The 18,656-nt window shown below is 42.0% G+C and overlaps 1 protein-coding gene across 1 annotated transcript in view; it reads left to right on the forward strand.

Moving 5' to 3' along the window:
- The window catches only part of KMT2C (lysine methyltransferase 2C), a 194,642-nt gene that overhangs the window by 159,343 nt on the left and 16,643 nt on the right, over positions 1 to 18,656 (forward strand). The window contains 10 exon segments of the mRNA XM_027648467.1: positions 2,025 to 2,207; positions 2,834 to 4,708; positions 5,726 to 6,051; positions 6,823 to 8,645; positions 9,660 to 9,771; positions 10,800 to 10,878; positions 10,993 to 11,056; positions 13,112 to 13,344; positions 16,294 to 17,472; positions 17,474 to 17,977. Of these exon segments, the coding sequence (XP_027504268.1) occupies positions 2,025 to 2,207; positions 2,834 to 4,708; positions 5,726 to 6,051; positions 6,823 to 8,645; positions 9,660 to 9,771; positions 10,800 to 10,878; positions 10,993 to 11,056; positions 13,112 to 13,344; positions 16,294 to 17,472; positions 17,474 to 17,977 (6,378 nt within the window).

The following is an 18,656-nucleotide window of genomic DNA, read 5'->3' on the forward strand; positions in this document are numbered from 1 at the left end:
GGAAACTCTTTTCATATGTTCCATGTTGGGGAGCATGAAGGACTCTGTTTTTCTCTCCAGAATCATTCACCTCCTTCACATCTGAGTCGAGTGAACACATGTATTTGTAGCAGCTATCTGGAGCTACATGGTCATTGATTCCATTTGGCAGAACTTCTGCCATTCAAAGGGTGACCCTTGCGCTTTCTTGAAGCCTCTGTTGAAGCCTGTCCACATCCAAATCTCAGAACCTGTATTACTGATTGTTTTAGACCTTCTGAACCATTGTTAGCAAGTGTACTTTCCTTTAATTTCCTCTCACATCCTAGTTCTCATCTTCTCTTTGTTTGTTCACAGCAGCAATTGGATGGTCGTTCTCACTTTGTAGATTTCTGTGGATTATGCAGGGTTATGTTTTCAGTCTCATAGCCTCCCCTTACCTGCACTTTTTTGATACACGCCCATCAGTAATCAAGTTTGATTCCTATACATGTTGATGACTCAGGGTTTAGCAGTACCAACATCATCTCCTGCTGTCCAAATTTAAAAATTTCCCTTATCTCTGACGACTTTTAAGAGGATAAATCATACCCTAGATTCAATGTGGGAAGTGGAGTTCTTGGTCTTTCTGAAACCTTTTTCACTTGAAAGAATAATTCTCTATTTTTGTCTTTGTATCACTGAGGCATCATCATTATTCTGCTTTTTATTTAGTGTTACAACTTCACCACCTTTGGACATCTATGTCATCTTGTCCATGCTGCAGTTAATTTTGGTTGTTCATCCTGTCTAGTATTTAGAAGATAAAAGCGACTTACATGGATGGCATTTACCACTTTACAATTATTTCTATGATTGACTGCTTTTTTTTTTATTGTTCTTAACAAGTGCAGTCCTATCCTCACAATGGATATCCAAACAGCAGCAGCAAGAAGTATTTCCTTCATGTTTAGAAGGAGAGTACATGCAAGTGCATGCTCATGCACACCAGTATTTACACAGCAAGACATGGTTAATTCCTTTCAGAACAGTCTTTGCACTCTTACCATTCACCTGTTGCTGGTGCTCCTGGCACTGTGCACACAAGAAGCTGCTGTGGTCCCTCTCCTCAGGGACTTATACTCTGGGATGATGAACAAAGGCTGAAATGAAATTTAGAAAAGCATTAGTAAATTTTGACTGTAGGCTTTTTACTTTCTTTAGTGTGCACAGTCCCATCACAAATGATGCTGATTTTTCTGCTGCTGTGACACTGGTGCTCTCAACCATGTCCCTGTTTCATTGTTGGGGGGAAAGGATTAAAGCCTTCTCCACTAGGCAATCCCTGCTTGACAACTGGAAATAAATTTGTAAAAAAGAAGATGTGAGGGTTTGGTTCAGAAAAGGAATCACATCCTAGATTGGTGGTAAAACAGACCCTTTGAAACTTCCATTAGATACTTTTAAGTGTCACTATGACTGTAAAATGCCTCATTGAAGAGGAATTACTGTTCTTCCATCCAATTTTTCCTGATCCATAAGCCCATATCCTGTGTTTATGCTGTTAACTGTTAACAGACTGTGATCTATAGAGGCTATTTAATGGAGTAGACTGTATTTTTCTTGTCATTGAAGTTCTCCACATTAGTGGCCTTTATTGATCCAAACATCATCTACTGTGCTCATGTCTTCAGACTGCAGACCACACCAATATGTGATCTGAAAGGTAAACTGGTGGGATTCATAGTTTCTTGGCACAGCACAGTACCTGAACAGACACCCCTCATGTATAGAAAACCTTTGCTGATAGGTTTACTAATTACTTTACTAACTGCTAATAACTCCTTGGTTCTTTCCATGTATGTCAGATGCAGAATTTCTGTAGAGATGAAGTATTTTCCACTTGGAATTCCTTTTAAAGTCTATAATTTCTTTTCTACGAGGATGCATGTGATTAAAACAGGCTGTACAAATAATTTGGTGATAGATTTTGTAGGAATAACAGATGCAGTGTTCACACTTAGCAGAAGAAAATGAGGCTAACTGCATCTTTTTTCTTTTTCCAGCAAAAAGCCAGAGATAATAGAGCTGCTTTGCGCATCAATAAAGTACAGATGTCAAATGACTCCATGAAAAGGCAGCAGCAACAGGATAGCATTGATCCCAGCTCACGCATCGACTCCGACCTCTTTAAGGATCCATTAAAGCAGAGGGAATCAGAACATGAGCAGGAATGGAAATTCAGACAGGTGTGTTGCATTTAGGGTGTTTTGTTATATTCTTCCAGTTTTTTATTGCGCTGTCAGAATCTGTTGTCATAAAATCAGTTTGAATCTTTCTTTGTAGAAGAGTATAAAGTCAGCCATTCTGCAGGGGAAGGAAACAGATGTTATTAGAAGAGAAACTGCTTGCAAAAATTTTAAATTTTGACTCTTAAATGCTATGTATTATGGAAATAGGGTGTTCTTTCTCTGCATGGCTGGCTAGTGCAGTAGTTAGTTTTTATACACCCCAATCCTGCAGACTGCTGCTCCAAATGGGGCTGGCTGTCTCTCAAAGCCCATTTGCCTCAAGTCAGTGCTACATCTCTCAGTAGCCTTTGTCTTCAGAATATAAGGTTGGAAAGCAGTGATGTTCTTTTGGCAACCTGGGAAATGCTTATTCCCAGGCAAAAAAGACACATGTCAAAGTAATTGAACTTTGCAAATAGCTGGACCCTCTTCTCCCATTGCATTTAAAATTTGCAATTTGCAGTTATTTATAATTCATCTTTGATGTGTCCTGAAGTTTTTAAATTATAGATTCAGTCATCAGAAAGATTTTGTGTGCCCCGAACTTACTAGTGTAACTTTTTTTCCTCATAATTTTAAAACAGCAAATGCGGCAAAAGAGTAAGCAGCAAGCCAAAATAGAAGCCACGCAGAAGCTTGAACAAGTGAAAAATGAGCAGCAGCAGCAGCAACAGCAGCAGCAACAGCAGCAGCAGCAGTTTGGTTCACAGCAGCTTCTGAACCAGTCTGGCTCAGACACACCCAGCAGTGGGATCCAGAGCCCCTTAACGCCACAGACTGGCAATGGAAGTATGTCTCCTGCACAACAGACATTCCATAAGGATCTATTTACAAAGCAGCAGCTCCCTGCTACGCCTACGTCCTCATCCTCAGATGATGTGTTCCTAAAACCACAAGCCCCACCCCCTACTCTGACCCGAGTCCCAGTACACGATTCACTGGCTCAGTCTCAGACTCCTCAGACATCATCACAACAGATGTTTTCTCCAGGTTCCACAAACACAAGACCTCCCTCTCCAATGGATCCATATGCTAAAATGGTGGGAACACCTAGACCAGCACCCATTAACCAGAACTTTGTTAGAAGGAACACCATTGCCCCATTAGATACCTGTGCAACGCAGTCATCCGTGTCCCGGCCCATTCAGGGAGCTGAGCCATCGGGAAGCAGGCCTTCACCAGTCAGGGATTCATGTTCTTCATCTCCAGGGAGCAGTGATCCCTATGCAAAGCCACCAGACACACCCAGGCCTGTCATGGCATCAGAGCAGTTCTCCAAACCGTTGGGGGTCCTGAGATCCTTGGAACAGTCAGGGAAGGTTCCTTTAGCAGCTGGAAGCAGTGATCCCTTTACTAAACCGGCTCCTAGAACTGATACATTTCAGAGACAAAGAGTAGCCTCTGCTGATGCCTACGCACGGCCTCCATTGACTCCGACTCCCGCTCCTGATGGGAGCCCTGGACCTTTTAAAACTCCTATGCGCCCTCCTCAGTCCCCACAAGATCCCTACACGTCCATGCCAACCACCCCCCGGCGCGTTGCTGTGGATCCGTACGAAAGGCCCGCTTTGACACCGAGGCCAGTGGATAACTTTTCCCACAATCAGGCTAATGATCCGTACAGCCAGCCTCCCCTGACTCCCCACCCTGCAATAAAGGAGCCTTTTGCCCCCCCACCCCGGATAGCGCGGCAACAGAGCGATTCTTTCCCTCAGTCTGGGCCCATTTCAAGGCCAGCTTCTCAGGACCCTTATTCCCAGCCTCCAGGTACTCCTCGGCCAGTTGCTGATCCTTATGCCCAACCTCCAGGAACTCCTCGGCCCACCACAGTTGATCCATATATGCAGCAACCACCAACACCGAGACCTTCTCAACCGGCAGATTTATTCTCTCAGACCCCAGCAAATCAGAGACATTCTGATCCATATGCCCAACCTCCCGGGACACCAAGGCCAGTTCTCAATGATCCCTATTCTCAGCAACCAGCAACTCCAAGACCAGGGATTTCTGAGGGTTTTAACAGACCTGCAATGACAAGACCAGGACTAATACCAAACAGAGATCCTTTCCTGCAGACACCACAGAGTAGGTTGCAGGGCACTTTCGTCAGGCCATCAGATCCATGTTCTCAAACTCCCAGACCTGCAGGACCTGCGATAACAGATTCATTTAGCCATGGTCCAGCTGCTCCAGCACGTGACCCATATGATCAACCACCAATGACTCCAAGACCTCAACCAGAATCTTTTGGAACTGGTCAACTGGCCCATGATGCTGCCGATCAACCACGGCCTGGATCTGAGGGCACCTTCAGTGCATCTGGAAATTCTCCCATGACTTCTCAAGGACAGCAGTTTCCCAAAGTTTCACAAGTTCCTGGCCCAGCACCCACCACGGGAGTAACAGATACACAGAATACCATGAATATGTCTCAAGCAGATACTGAGAAGTTAAGACAGGTGAGCATAATGTTCAATACTGATGATATTAAAATTTTGTAAATAGAAGAATTTTCCCCATTCTTGTTAATATTTGAAGTTTCTTGTCATTAAACATAGCTATATGTAAGATAAGAATCATCTTAATTTACTTAGTATGTTCATTTGGTCCACCTGGACAGAACCAGAACATATAGAATATAGAAACATCAGTAATTTTTAAGATCCAAAAAGAAAGCAAAGGCCATATTTGAAGCCACTGAAGGTGTAGATGGTTGGTCTGTAATAGCTCTTTTAGCTAGAGTCTAAGGGAAAAAAACACCTTGAAAGGACAATTAGTTCTGTTCTGTAATAGATGAGATGTGGAACTGATTGTCAGTGACTTCTTCACTGGCTGGAAAAGCAGGTACAGGCAAAGATCTCAGACCAGGCATCTGACTTTGCAGTTGACCAACACGTTGAGGTGAATCCTACTCTTGATCACTACTCTTCTTGAGACACTTTCACTCCCAAGTTTCTGTCAGTGAATGTTTGGCCAACAGCTCTTGCTGAGAATAAAATTACATTCAGCTCATGGAAACCTGCTCACTCTTTTGTTTGGAAGGAGTGATGGGAAGTGAATTTGGTGGAAAATTGGTAGTATTTATCATCAGAGTCAGAGCAAATTCTGCAACTGTGGTGCAAACCTCTTGCTGAATTTTCTTCAGTGGACCTCTAGTCACCCTTGCACTTTTCATGTAGCAACAGGACCTGCATTGTTGGAATAGAAAAAAGAAAAATTCCTTTAATTTTAATTGATAGAATGGATTCACACCATACATTTTGACAAGAGGTCTGAATGTCAAGTTGCACCACCAGCACCTTGCACCGTTTGACCCCCCATCTCATTTCTGAGGTGATTACGGTAGTTCTTTATATTTTTCTGTAGTGACTGAAGAATTTCTTTCCTCCGAAAACCTTAACCTAGCAGAGTGTAACGCTTCAAAACATGTCAGTTGCAGTGTCAAGCGTAATGATTTTTTTTTTTTTTTTAAACAGCGCCAGAAATTACGTGAAATTATTCTACAGCAACAGCAACAGAAGAAGAACGCGGTTCGTCAGGAAAAGGCCTTGCAGGATGCAGCAGCTCCTACCCATGCGACTCCTCTTCAGCACTGGCAGCAAGACAACTTAAATCAAATCTTTAACCGCCCTCCTCCTCCATATCCTGGGAATATTAGGTCCTCTGTAGTCCCTCCAGGTGGGCCAAGGTTTGCCGTATACCCAAAAGACCAGCGTGGGCCGTTTCCTGCTGATGGGCAGTTCAGTAGACCCCAGTTTCCAGGCGATATGAATGCCATGGGGATGAGACCTCATGGCCTTAGGTAAGCTCTTGGATCTCTTAAACCCAGGATATTACAAGGGTCATTAGATAAAGGGTTTTTTTTGGATGAAAAATCGTCTGTGTTGTCTGCAGTAGCTGGTAACCTTCTTGAAGTCCGTATGTGCAGTGCGTTTTTCTGTGTTATACACTAACTGTGTTTTACACTCTTTTATTGGGAATTAATCAGAAATAAAAATGAAGAAACTGCATTTCTTTAAAACAAACAAACAAAAAAAAGTGAAAGGTTGGACTTTATTTTTGATGTTTTAATAATTAATAAGTATAATATTCTTGTTTTCATTTCTAATGAATAAGTAATCAAATGTCAGCTTCTGTCTGTGCCATTTTTACAGTGAATGCTGTGATGTAAAACGAATACCAGTATCAATACGTTGTCATCTCAAGAATTATGCTTTTAAGTATTTGTATTTATTTCAGTAATTTCTAAATCCATGCACTATTATTTTTTACACTGGGTTGAATTAACATATATATTATTTACTAGGATAGTTCTGACTGTCATAGTTTTCTATCCATTATTATTATTACTGAAATTGAAAACAGGTTGTTTATTAAACATAATTAGAGCAATTATTTTATTGTAGTCATAAAGCTCATTTAAATGTAAGCATAATCAGTCAAAATATTTATTTAAATATCTTAATGAATGCATCACTTAAAGCATTTTAGTGAATAGCTATTTAGTCAGATATGCCAGACTAGGCAGCCTTAGGAAAAAAAAGGTTACTTAGTCTTTCATGCTTTATTTTAGATATGGTTTTCCAGGAGGTGGCCATGGTCCACCCTCAGGTCAAGAACGTTTCCTCGGTCCCCAGCAGCCGATGCAGCGCCCTGGAGTTCCCCCACAGCTGAGAAGATCCCTGTCTATTGATATGCCTTGGCCAGTGAACAATCCACAAATAAATAACACATCTGGGATCTCCCAACATTTTCCTCCGCAGGGAATGCCAGTTCAGCAGCACAATATATTGGGTCAGGCATTTATCGAGTTACGTCACAGAGCTCCCGACGGGAGGCCAAGGCTGCCCTTTAATCCTTCTGCTGCAAATGTTATGGAAGCAGCAGCTCAGCATCAGAGACACACGGGGTTCATGCCCAGGCAGGATTTTCCAGGCCCAAGACAGGCAGAACCACTGAGACATAATTCTCAAGGAATACCCAACCAGTTGCAGATATCTACAAGTTTGGAGCACATGTCGCAATCCCAGCAGGATCAGATCAATCCTGACAACCCACCTGCACTTGTAATGCGTTCTCTAGGTCATCAACCAGTTGCTGATGCGTTCCCAGGACCATCTTTGTCCACATCTGCACCAAGTGATGAATCTGCAAACTTACAGATTCCCAGCCAGCCAAGTGATGGTCTAGAGGAAAAGCTTGATCCTGATGATCCTGCTGTAAAAGATTTGGATGTGAAAGACCTTGATGGGGTTGAAGTCAAGGATTTAGATGATGAGGATCTAGAAAATCTGAATCTAGACACCGAGGATGGGAAAGGAGATGAACTGGACACTCTAGATAATTTGGAAACCAATGATCCTCACCTTGATGATCTTCTAAGATCAGGAGAATTTGATTTAATTGCATACACAGACCCAGACCTTGATGTGGGGGATAAGAAAGGAATGTTTAACGAAGAACTAGATCTTAGTGTCCCCATTGATGACAAACTAGATATCCAGGGCAAGGCAGAAGAACCCAAACAGAAAGAACAAGGTGATACAACTGCTGCGCCTCCTGAGAATCAGTCTCCACCAAAGAAATCTGCTACAGAAAATGAAATCAAAACAGAAGTACTTTCTCCAAACACCCAGGAGGAAAAGAAGAATGAAAATGAAAAAAGTGATGGAAATGCTGAATCCACAAGTACTCAACAGGCTACTGAAGTGGAGTTAAAGGATGGAGAAAAGGCTCCTGCACAGCCTGCTAACCCAGAATTCCCTGACAAAACTACTGCTGTTCCTAGTCAAGAAACAACTGTGCCTAGTCCAGATGCTCAGGGATCCGCTTCACTACCTGTTCAAGGAGCAGTAAGTTCCTGCAGTATTTCTGGGTCCACCCCAGTCCTCTCAAGTTTGCTGTCTAATGAAAGCTCAGACAATGCTGAAGCGAGAACTCTGGGATCTCCATCTCAATCCCTGCCACCCACACAAATGAACCATGGATCAGGTATTCCACAAACACTCATGACACCTGGTGGACAGATCTTGGAAAACACCTTAAATTCAAATTTGTCCATGGTTCCACGAATGAACCATAATTTTTCTCAAGGGTCACCAAATCCAGGATTTATTCAGGGTCAGTCATCTAATCATAACTTTGGGACGGGACAGACATCTAATCAAACTGTGGCTGTACCAAACCGTCCTGGTCCCAGTGGCATCTCTGGTCCCCAACAGATGATGCTCCCTCAACCATTAGCTCAGCAACAGAACCGAGAGAGACCACTCCTGCTGGAGGAACAGCCACTTCTTCTGCAGGACCTCTTGGATCAGGAAAGACAGGAGCAGCAGCAGCAGCGACAGATGCAAGCCATGATTCGCCAGCGTTCAGAGCCATTTTTCCCCAATATTGGTATGTGGGTGATGTGTTTGTCTGTGTTCTGGTTAGTTTTTTTATAAAAATGCAACAACAAATAGTTAAATAATCCCTCGCACTGAAAGAAGGAGGTAGTTCTGTGGAACTTGAAGGTGGCATAGCAAAAATTAACCTGCCTACAGGGAGTGTGGAAATGTGGAGTGTGTAGGTGGAATTCTGAACTCTGGGGCAAGGCTCCTGTTGTCATTACCAGGATCAGGGTAGCTCTACACTTCTGATAATGTTTGTGACATCAGTTGTGTCACATATTCTCTTTATACTTTAGGTTCTCAGTGTGATATGGAGTAAATGCACCCTTTGTAAACAACATTTAATGATCAAGTGCAATAGCTGACCCTTTGATACTTGCTCAATCATTTTTATGTTTATGGTTGCTTCATTACATTTTTTTGCAGTCTTTAGTGTTGTCTCAAGGAAAGGGATCATTGAAAGCTGTATTACTAACTGTCAGTCTAGGCAAGGCTCAGAAACATCTCTAATAATTCTGCATGTACTAAAAGCATTTAAGATAAATTGTGATTGCTTGTTTAATACAATTTAGCAGTTTAAACATTAAGATTGAGACCATCACTATTAATTAATTGTTATTAATGAAATACTAAATTTTGAGAATTGTGTTATTTGTGAACACACTGGCCAGCAAGGCTGTTCTTTTAGTTCATTAGTGATGGTGTATCAGTTGCCAACCAAGCTCACAGAAACAATTCTTCTTCCTGAGTCTTAAACCTGTAAATAGAATTTATTAATCTGTTGGGTCATAGGCCAAGTTTGGTCTAGAGCCCTTCTCAGACTGACCTGCTTTTGTTTATATGTTATTATACTTATTAACCATGAATTTTGAAGTGGAGATGACAATTAATGTGAATTAGTAATGCAATTAGGTGGTTTTAAAGAAGATTTACAAATGAACTAGATGTAAACAAGTCAGTTCCAGTTAATAACTTGGAATGCTCAGCTGTGTTATTCAGTTCTACTGTTTTTCTCTTACAGACTTTGATGCAATTACTGATCCCATAATGAAAGCAAAAATGGTGGCCCTTAAGGGGATCAACAAGGTCATGGCACAGAGTAACATGGGGATGCCACCAATGGTCATGAACAGGTAGGCAACACTTGATACCATTCTTTAGGGCTACAAAATGTAAAAGGAAATAACAGAGCTTGGGGAAACTGTGTGCAGAAAACGAAAAAATTAAAAGTAGAGAAAAGATCTTTAGGCCTTGGAGTTCAAAGTCCATGCTAACACAGGGCTATCTCCTAAGAATAAAACCAGTGTGGCAGTAGAAACTTAAAGGTATTAAAATGCATCAGACCTGTGTTCCAGTTGTGATGTCATTGCTCAACACAGATTCATTGTTGATGCTTTTCTTGTTTTCCCACTTACTAATTAGGTAATGACACATCTCCCATACATGGTGTTAGAAGACTGTGGATGACCATGTAACAGTGAAATTTTGTGTTGCAGCATATCATTTAATACTGGGTATAATTAAGGTTTCCAAATAGTGGAATTTTGACCCTCTTTTTAAATCCGTTCTGAGGACAAGAGGAGCTGTGAACTGTGCAGGCTCCACCAGGACTGCCCTTACTCTAGGGTGGGAGAGTCTGTGGACCAGGAAGGATCTGCACCTTTTATTATGTGGCCCTTAAAACTGTGTATTTTCATCTTCCTAACACATACTTCAGTGTTATATGATAATACATGTATTATCATCTATCATAATACATGTTATCAAATATCATAATACATGTTATATGATAATACATGTTATTATTTGCCCAACTCCACTTGACTGGGCTGGTGATGATGATACCTAAATGCATTAAACCTTTTCTTTTTAAATCATAAAATATAAGAATGCAAATACAGATTTTGTGTGCGTGTGTGTTTTCACTGTTTTAGCACAGTAGATCATGTTTGCTACTTCTCTCTGAAAAATCTAAAATGCTATAGTTTCAACCAAGAGAGAATTAATATTCTCCAGATGTTGAAAAAGTTTGGTGCAGAAGTTCAAACAAATGTCTATAAAATATTTGTGTGCTCTGTGTAAGTTCAGTGTAGTACAAAAGGTTTTCTCTCCCCTAAAATACAATTTTTCAAGGTTATCATTTCACTTTATATATCCATAGGTTTCCTTTTATGGGTCAGTCAGTACCAGGAGCTCAGACCAGTGAAGGCCAAAATCATATGCAGCAGGCAATTGCACAGGTAATAAAACTTGGGCTTGAAACAAAAGTGTTTAACAGTTATAACTACATTTTGGTTATTTTAATTTAATCATGATTTAATATCCCTGTCTGTATGTTTTACTGAAATTTCTAGGATGGAAGTTTGACACCTCAGATTTCTAGGCCTAATCCTCCCAATTTTGGTCCTGGCTTTGTCAGTAAGTAAAGATTTAAAAATTTATTGCATGGTGTTGTTTCATTTTATGGCTCTGTTTTCTTTAATATAAAATGTCCGTAAATGGATCTCATCTCTCAGAAAATCATCCTTTTAAAATGAGTCATTTCATCATTACAATGCCATCTAAGGGGTGTGTAGTGAATGCTGTTAATATTTGCAAGGTTATAATTTGTATATCAGTAGGTTTCCTTTTATGGGTCAGTCAGTGCCAGGAGCTCAGACCAGTGAAGGCAAAAATAATAGAATAATTTCTTCTGTTAATAGAAGAAACACCATAAGAAAGGAGGGAACCAGAAAATTAACATTATTTGGATCTGTGTGAGAACTGTAATCTATTAACTGGCAGACTGCTGTGTCAGAAACCTGGTCTTGGGTTGTGTTGCAATATTCTGAGCTCAGTGAGAACAACTGTCTATATTGAGTTGTTGGTTTTTTTTTAATTTCAGAAGCAAAAAGTTTTGTGCAGTATCATTGTCATTTGAACAAATACCAGAAAAAGCTTTCCAGGCATTAGTTAAGCAAGCCTGGTTGGGAAGCACAGTTGCTGAAAGCAGAAATATACAGCACTAGCATTTTGCATTCTGTGTGTCTGGCTGCCCTAGATCAATTGTAAATCCTGATCTCTATGATAAGGAATATTTCCTAGCAGAAATTGAAACTGAGCCTATGTTGGGAGGAGGAGACCATGTGAAAAAAAGTGTTTCTATCACTACAAATAGTTCACTTGGTATTTTTGAATAAGAAACAGAAGTAAACACCTTTACCTTTTCCAGAAACTGGAGTAGCAGCACTGAATGTGCAATAAGGAGCTTTTGCAATATTATCTGTATTAATTTCGAGTGAGATTTCACATGGCACTCAGCGTGGCCTCGCTCTGGTTGGGTGGTGGTGGGTTCTATGCACTTGAGAAAATCAGTTGCTCATTTCAGTAGTAGTTATTCTTAGCTGGAACTCATTAGTATTTTAGTACTTTCATTTGCACTTCCATGTTGCTCACGTTACTCTCCTCGTTTCCACTCAATTGTCCCTTCAGGATATGTGATTAGTTTAGCAGAATTTATTCTTGGAAGAACGGGAGCACAAGGACATGGTCATATTGAACTCTCACTGCTGTGTGGGTGTCTGTGTTAAACAAACTGTGTTTACAAGGAAGATCCATGCCCTATTCCTGGTGTCCCAGCTCACTGCCACAGTGTGATCAGGAGACAAATGATACGATCACCAAACTGTCTCTCTTGCTTTCTGTGCTTAGTGCAGATCAGGCGTTATCAGATGTGATGGTTTTGCCTCGAGAAAAACATCTGAGAGCAATGGACTCGTGGCAGATGAGCATTTCTCATTTGTGGGAAGAGCAGTGTCTCAGTTACAGCCTAAATGAGAGGCATTTGTTCTGGGGGACAGGATGTGGCACTGATGCTGAAGGCCCTGTGCCCAGGACTGACACTGACAAAGTGATTTTTACAAAGACTGGGTCTTTTTTTCATTTCATGAATATTTGATGGATGTTTATAATTTTAATCTTTTTCTTAGAAGTAGTTATAAAAATAGATTTTGTATGTACAAAAGTCTTCCGCAAACACCAAAAATAATGAGGCCATGTTTCCTGTAAGTTTGTGTCCTTGCTCCCTAATCTCTCTCTCTCTGCTTGACTACTCCCAGACATCTTCCATGTCCCCTCTTCTGTGGCAGAGCAGGGTACCACCAGATTCTGTAACTGCTCTCAAAGCTACATTTGCTTGCTGGAGAGTGCACATTTGCTGGCTCAACAGAGGGCTGGTGTGTCCTGAAATGAAGGGACTGTGTTAAAACTGCTTTCTCTCAATAAATGCAGTAGTTTGGATCTCTGTCTCCTTTACTCGAATCACTCCAAGAACTTAATATCTCTTGAGATACCAAATTCTCTGTCAAATTTGGCTGAATTTAACAAATAGTTTCTTTAAAAAAGGGGGCTACCTAACTGTTAAACTTGAGCTCTAAAAATGAGAGCTTACCCCCAGGATGGGATCATACCATATTTTATTTTCCTTCTTTCTAGATGATTCACAAAGAAAGCAATATGAGGAATGGCTGCAAGATACACAGAAACTTCTTCAAATGCAACAGAAGTACCTTGAGGAGCAAATTGGAGCACACAGAAAATCCAAAAAGGCTCTCTCAGCAAAGCAGCGTACAGCCAAGAAAGCCGGACGGGAATTCCCAGAAGAGGATGCAGAACAGCTTAAACATGTTACTGAGCAGCAAAGTATGGTCCAAAAACAGCTAGATCAGGTAATCACCTGGAATCCAAAACCTTGGTACCAAGTCATGCTACTGTGACTTTTTCCTTTAAACCTTCTGAAAGATACAGTGGAATTTAGTTAAAGGGAGCCAAAACCTGTCGTGTTTTTTGTGTGTAACAGCATTACTCCAGATTGTAGGTGACACTGGAGTTGCAGAGGGACATTGTGATAAAAAACTGGTTTAGTACTTTGGGAAGAGAGGAAATTCCTTGGCAAAATGACTTGCAACAGAGTTCCTGGCACCGTGAAAAGCAAAAATGAAATATTCAGAGAAAAGTCTTAGCACACAGGGCTTTGTTTCAGGCTTGAATGAACCTCATAACTCAGTCTTTTTCAGATGTCCTTTCATAATCAGAACGTCTTGGTTATATACCAGTTCAATGTTACTGTTTTAAAATCTCTTTTCATTATATCTTTAGTGTTAGTCTGGCTTTATGATCTGTCTCATTCCTAGGTGCTGATCATAAGTGTGTGTTATCTGTTATTGGATCACACAATAGTACAGGTCAAAGGGATATCTGGAGAGCATCTAGTCATGATCAAAGCAGAACTAGCTTCACAGTTAAATCAGGTTGCTCAGCACCTTGCCAGTCAAGTTCTGTAAGTCTCCAAGGGTTGAGATTTCCCAGCCTCTCTAGGGCCTCTGTTCCTATATGTAACCACTTTCACTGGGTTATGTTTTTCTTTCCTTATATTCAGTTGGAATTTCACATCCTGTGACTGTGATTACAGTTAACAAAATTCAAATTAAACCTGTGATAAATTCAATAAATCTGTGCTTTGACCACCAGTATTGAATGCTGCCTTCCTCAAGATGTTGTTTATAAATTATCTGGCATGATAGTCAAGATCAGCTAGTCCTGCTGAAAATGGAAATGCTTTAGAATTATCCTTTATTAATATGAAGGAAAAAATTGGCAGCAGGCAACTTGGAATGAAGTGATATCTGACCCTCGAGTTCTTGCTCCTGTGTTGCTTTCAAGACAAACTATGAGCTGGATGGGATATTAACTGGCTTGTCTTTTCACTGTGTGGAAGAGAGAAGGAGTGGGTAAATTATATCTATATAATTTCTTTCTTTTTCTTTTTTTTTTCCCTTACACAATGAATCACAAGTAGAATAGTGCAAAAAAAAAGAAACTTTGACCAATCTTTATCATCTGTACGTGATTCTAGTCTTACAGTGGAGTTAGACTGAAGTAACAGCTGCTAATCATGACAATGGTGGCAGATTCATTTACTGCCCCATAATTATAGTTCTCTTATTTGTAATTTTTAAACTTAAGTTTCATCTGCTGCTGGCAAATGCCCCCCACTACCCTTCAGCCACAGATTTAGACCAGTCACCCACATCCTAAACAGCGCTTTGTTGCACACCTAGTAGGAGATTAAATGAGTCTTTGTTAAAGTATATTTTTAAGGACCTTCTGTTGGACGCAATTTGCCACTCTTTCAATTCAGATCAAGTAATTTTTCTGTAATCAAGTTAGTTTTTGAAAAGTCTGTACATGTATGGAGAGAGAAAAGAGCTCTGGGATCCCTGTGAATTGCTGGCCCTGGACACAGGCACAGAGCAACCGGAGCTGACTGTGCTCCACGAGCTGATGTGTGACAGGGTTATTAGCCCAGGCACAGAGCCATGGAGACACTGCCAGATTGTCCCTGCAGCCAGGGCAGTTTGGCTGCCTTGGTGTGGCTCTGTGCCTGTGCTAATATACTGTGCCTTGTTCTCCCCTGCACTGCTAAAATCACCAGGTCGACCCGCGCAGTTGGCTCAGGGCCAGCTGGGTGTGGTCAGGGCTGGTCCTTTGAGATCCCAGACATGTGGCTGATCCACCCCTGCAGCCCCTGGGAGGGAGTAGTGGTTTGGATGCCTCATGATACAGAGCCAGCACAGGCTTAGCACTGCAGAACCACAAAGGAGCACTGGATCTGTGCAGTGCAGATGGATCCAACTGGTGGCTTTATGCAGTGGCATTGTTTCTGTGGCAGTGGCAGTGCCAAACCAGAGCTCATAAATCATCTTGGACCTGAGGTTACTGTGTAAGTAACCTTTTGGGTGCATCTGTCCTGCAGTTTAAAGTGTGTCTGATGGGATCTCTGTTATCCTGAGCTTTCAGGCTTATCCCTTGCCCCAGATAAAGGACAGGGCTATCAAACATATGTAATTATGTTACAGACTTTTTCTATCCCTACAAATAGCAAATGAAAGCTGTGGAAGTTGTAATCTAATGAGCAGAAGCAAGAGATATGTTTTCTTAGTGTATGTATTATTAACCAGTGGACTACAAGTCCTTTTATTTTTTTTAAAGACCAGTTTAGTTGGATGTCTTCTGTATTTCCGAAAGGCTCTTTCTTGTCCAGTTGACACTGTCATATCCTTCCTTTGACTCCTCCTGCTTGCCTTAAACTACAAGGCAAAACTTTTAGTGTCCAAGTTGAGTTTATTTTTGTCTTGAAACTTTAAATTTTCAAGGAACAGTTGCCATTTTCACCTGCTGTAAGAAGTTTGAGGATCTGCCTGTGAATAAATGGGAATCTACCTCACTGTTTTCCTGCAAACTTCTCTTTTTCTCATCTTTCAAAAATTTTGCTGATGTGTGAACATCATCCATCTCAGTGTTTCCTTTTTCCTCTCTGTTCCCAACTATTTGTATCCCATGCATGGATGATAAGATCTGTAGGACAAGGATCACTTTTGGCTTAGGTTTGTGTACTCCCTAGCGCAGTGCAGGACTGAGACACTGCTATTTTGTCTAAAGTCTTGGGGTGGAGAGTATTTCTAAAGAAATAATTGCTGTTTAGCATTAAAAACACTGTGCAGAAATGCTATTTTTGCCCGAAGTTCATTGCCTACTGGAGTTACAGTGGTGAGTTAGGTTGTTTATGTTGCACAGCCAGTACATGCCAGAGATGAATAATGACTTTTAATTTTTAGATCCGAAAGCAGCAGAAGGAGCACGCGGAGCTGATTGAGGAGTACCGGATCAAGCAGCAGCAGCAGTGTGGAATGGCCCCACATTCCATGATGCCCAGTGTCCAGGCTCAGCCACCCATGGTTCCAGCAGGAACATCACCAGCAATGAATCAACAAAACTTCCCCATGGTGGCACAGCAGCTCCAGCATCAGCAGCATGCAGTGGTGATCCCCGGGCAATCCAACCCAACCAGAATGCCAAATTTATCCGGATGGCAACCTGCTAATGCCCCTGCAAGTCATATTTCCATGAATCCAGCAAGGATGCAGCCTCCAATGACACCATTGCCAATTACTCCTGGTACACCAGCTTCTGTGCCTGGTCCAAATGCAGCTGCACAGTCAGGGCCACCCCCAAGGGTGGAGTTTGAGGACAATAACCCTTTCAGTGAGAGTTTCCAAGAGCGGGAGAGAAAGGAGCGTTTGCGGGAGCAGCAGGAGCGGCAGCGCATTCAGCTGATGCAGGAGGTGGATCGACAGAGAGCTTTGCAGCAGAGGATGGAGCTGGAGCAGCACAGTATGATGGGGTCTGAATTAAATAACAAAACATCCTTATCTCAGATACCTTTCTTCAATTCTGAGCTGCCTTGTGATTTCATGCAGACCCCGCGGCCCCTGCAGCCATCTCCGCAGCATCAGCAGCAACCGATGGGGCAAATCCTGCAGCAAGGTGCTGTGACCTCCCCTCCTGCCACCAATTTTATGCAAAGCAGTGAGAGAAGGCCAGTGGGACCTACCACTTTTGGACCTGATGCATCTGCTGTTCCAGGTGGAGCCCCCAATTTCCATAATGTAAAACAAACTCACGGGAATCTTCCTGGGGCTGCCTTTACGCAGAACCAGGTCAAACCTCCGTTTCCTTCTGCTGTACCTTCATCTACAGTGCTGGGGAGTGGTGCCCCATGTGGTTCGGACACTAGTGTGCCCCAGGCAACGAACTTCCCTGGATCAAGCCAGTCTCTCATCCAGCTGTATTCTGACATAATCCCAGAAGAGAAAGGCAAAAAGAAAAGGACGCGGAAAAAGAAAAAGGACGACGATGCCGAGTCCATAAAAGCCCCGTCAACTCCACACTCTGATATCACTGCACCATCAACCCCAACCATTTCTGATTCTACCTCCACCCCCACAGTGAACACCCCCCAATGAACCACGTCACCAGGATGAGCAAGAGCCAGCGGAGTTAACGGGCCCCTCGACATCAAACATGGGAGAGAACCAGAGCTCCCCGGAGCGGGAGGGGAAGCTCCCCGGCAGCCTGGCCCCGAAACAGCCGAGTGGGAGTGCAGAGACTGAAAAGGCTAAAACAGACACACCGACCAGCATCCAAGAAGTTAAACTGGAAAAGGCAGAGACTGATCAATGCTCAGGCCAAGCTGAGCCTAAACCAGAAAATCCAAGCAGTATTAAGGTGGAAGAAGACAAGGTCACCTCACAGCCGACCTCTTCAGCTCAGAGTCCGGCACAGCCAGCCGGCATTCCAGCAGCCAAAGGGGAGTCAGGGAATGAACTCTTGAAGCACCTGCTAAAAAATAAGAAGTCCTCGTCTCTTTTAAATCAGAAACCGGAGAACAGCAGCCGAGCAGAGGAGGAGGCTTCTGGGGATAAAAAGTTAGCAGAGAAGCAGAATCCAGCTGAAGGAATGGTGAGCCTGATACTGGTTTTGTTACACGGTGGTTGTAACAAAGCCTAGTTTGTGCCTTACCACGAGCATGTGTGGAAAGGTGGGGAGATAGCCTACCTGCACAAGGGTGAAGTAAACAGCTTTAAGGAATTTTTGCCTCCTTTCCTGCCTTTTCTCCATAAGTAATTCAGCTGTGTTTAAAAAAAATAACAAATTTTAATATTACTTGGTAGGTCAGCATATTCAGAAATCATTAAAATGAAAAAAAAAAAATCAGGCTTTCTATGGAAAATCATCTTGAAAAATACCACTTTCTAATATTAAGACTAAGGCAAGATTTTGCAGTATGATTCCTACTTACCCACTAGGATGTGACAGTGCAGAGCACGGTGTGTGTGCTGCTTACTTCTTTGACTCCACCTGAGTAGTGTATAGGCTGACCTGTGCACCTGTGCAGGGAAGGGCTTCACACCTCTTCAGCTGCACATTAGGAGTGTTCTGGGAATGAACCAGGTCCAACACTGGATTTCTGTGTTACAGAATATTTCTGTATTTACTTTTACTTCTATGGAAGGAAGCATTATATGATTTATTAATTTATAATGACCTTAAAACGGGACCTAAAGAAAAGTGTTTTCTATGGGGGTAGGATAGACTTTACAGTTAGATTTGTTGGTCATTATAGTGTAATCTTTAGTCT

This window comes from Corapipo altera, unplaced genomic scaffold (assembly GCF_003945725.1).
Source record: "Corapipo altera isolate COAL_440 unplaced genomic scaffold, ASM394572v1 47, whole genome shotgun sequence".
In the NCBI taxonomy this organism is placed as follows: domain Eukaryota; kingdom Metazoa; phylum Chordata; class Aves; order Passeriformes; family Pipridae; genus Corapipo; species Corapipo altera.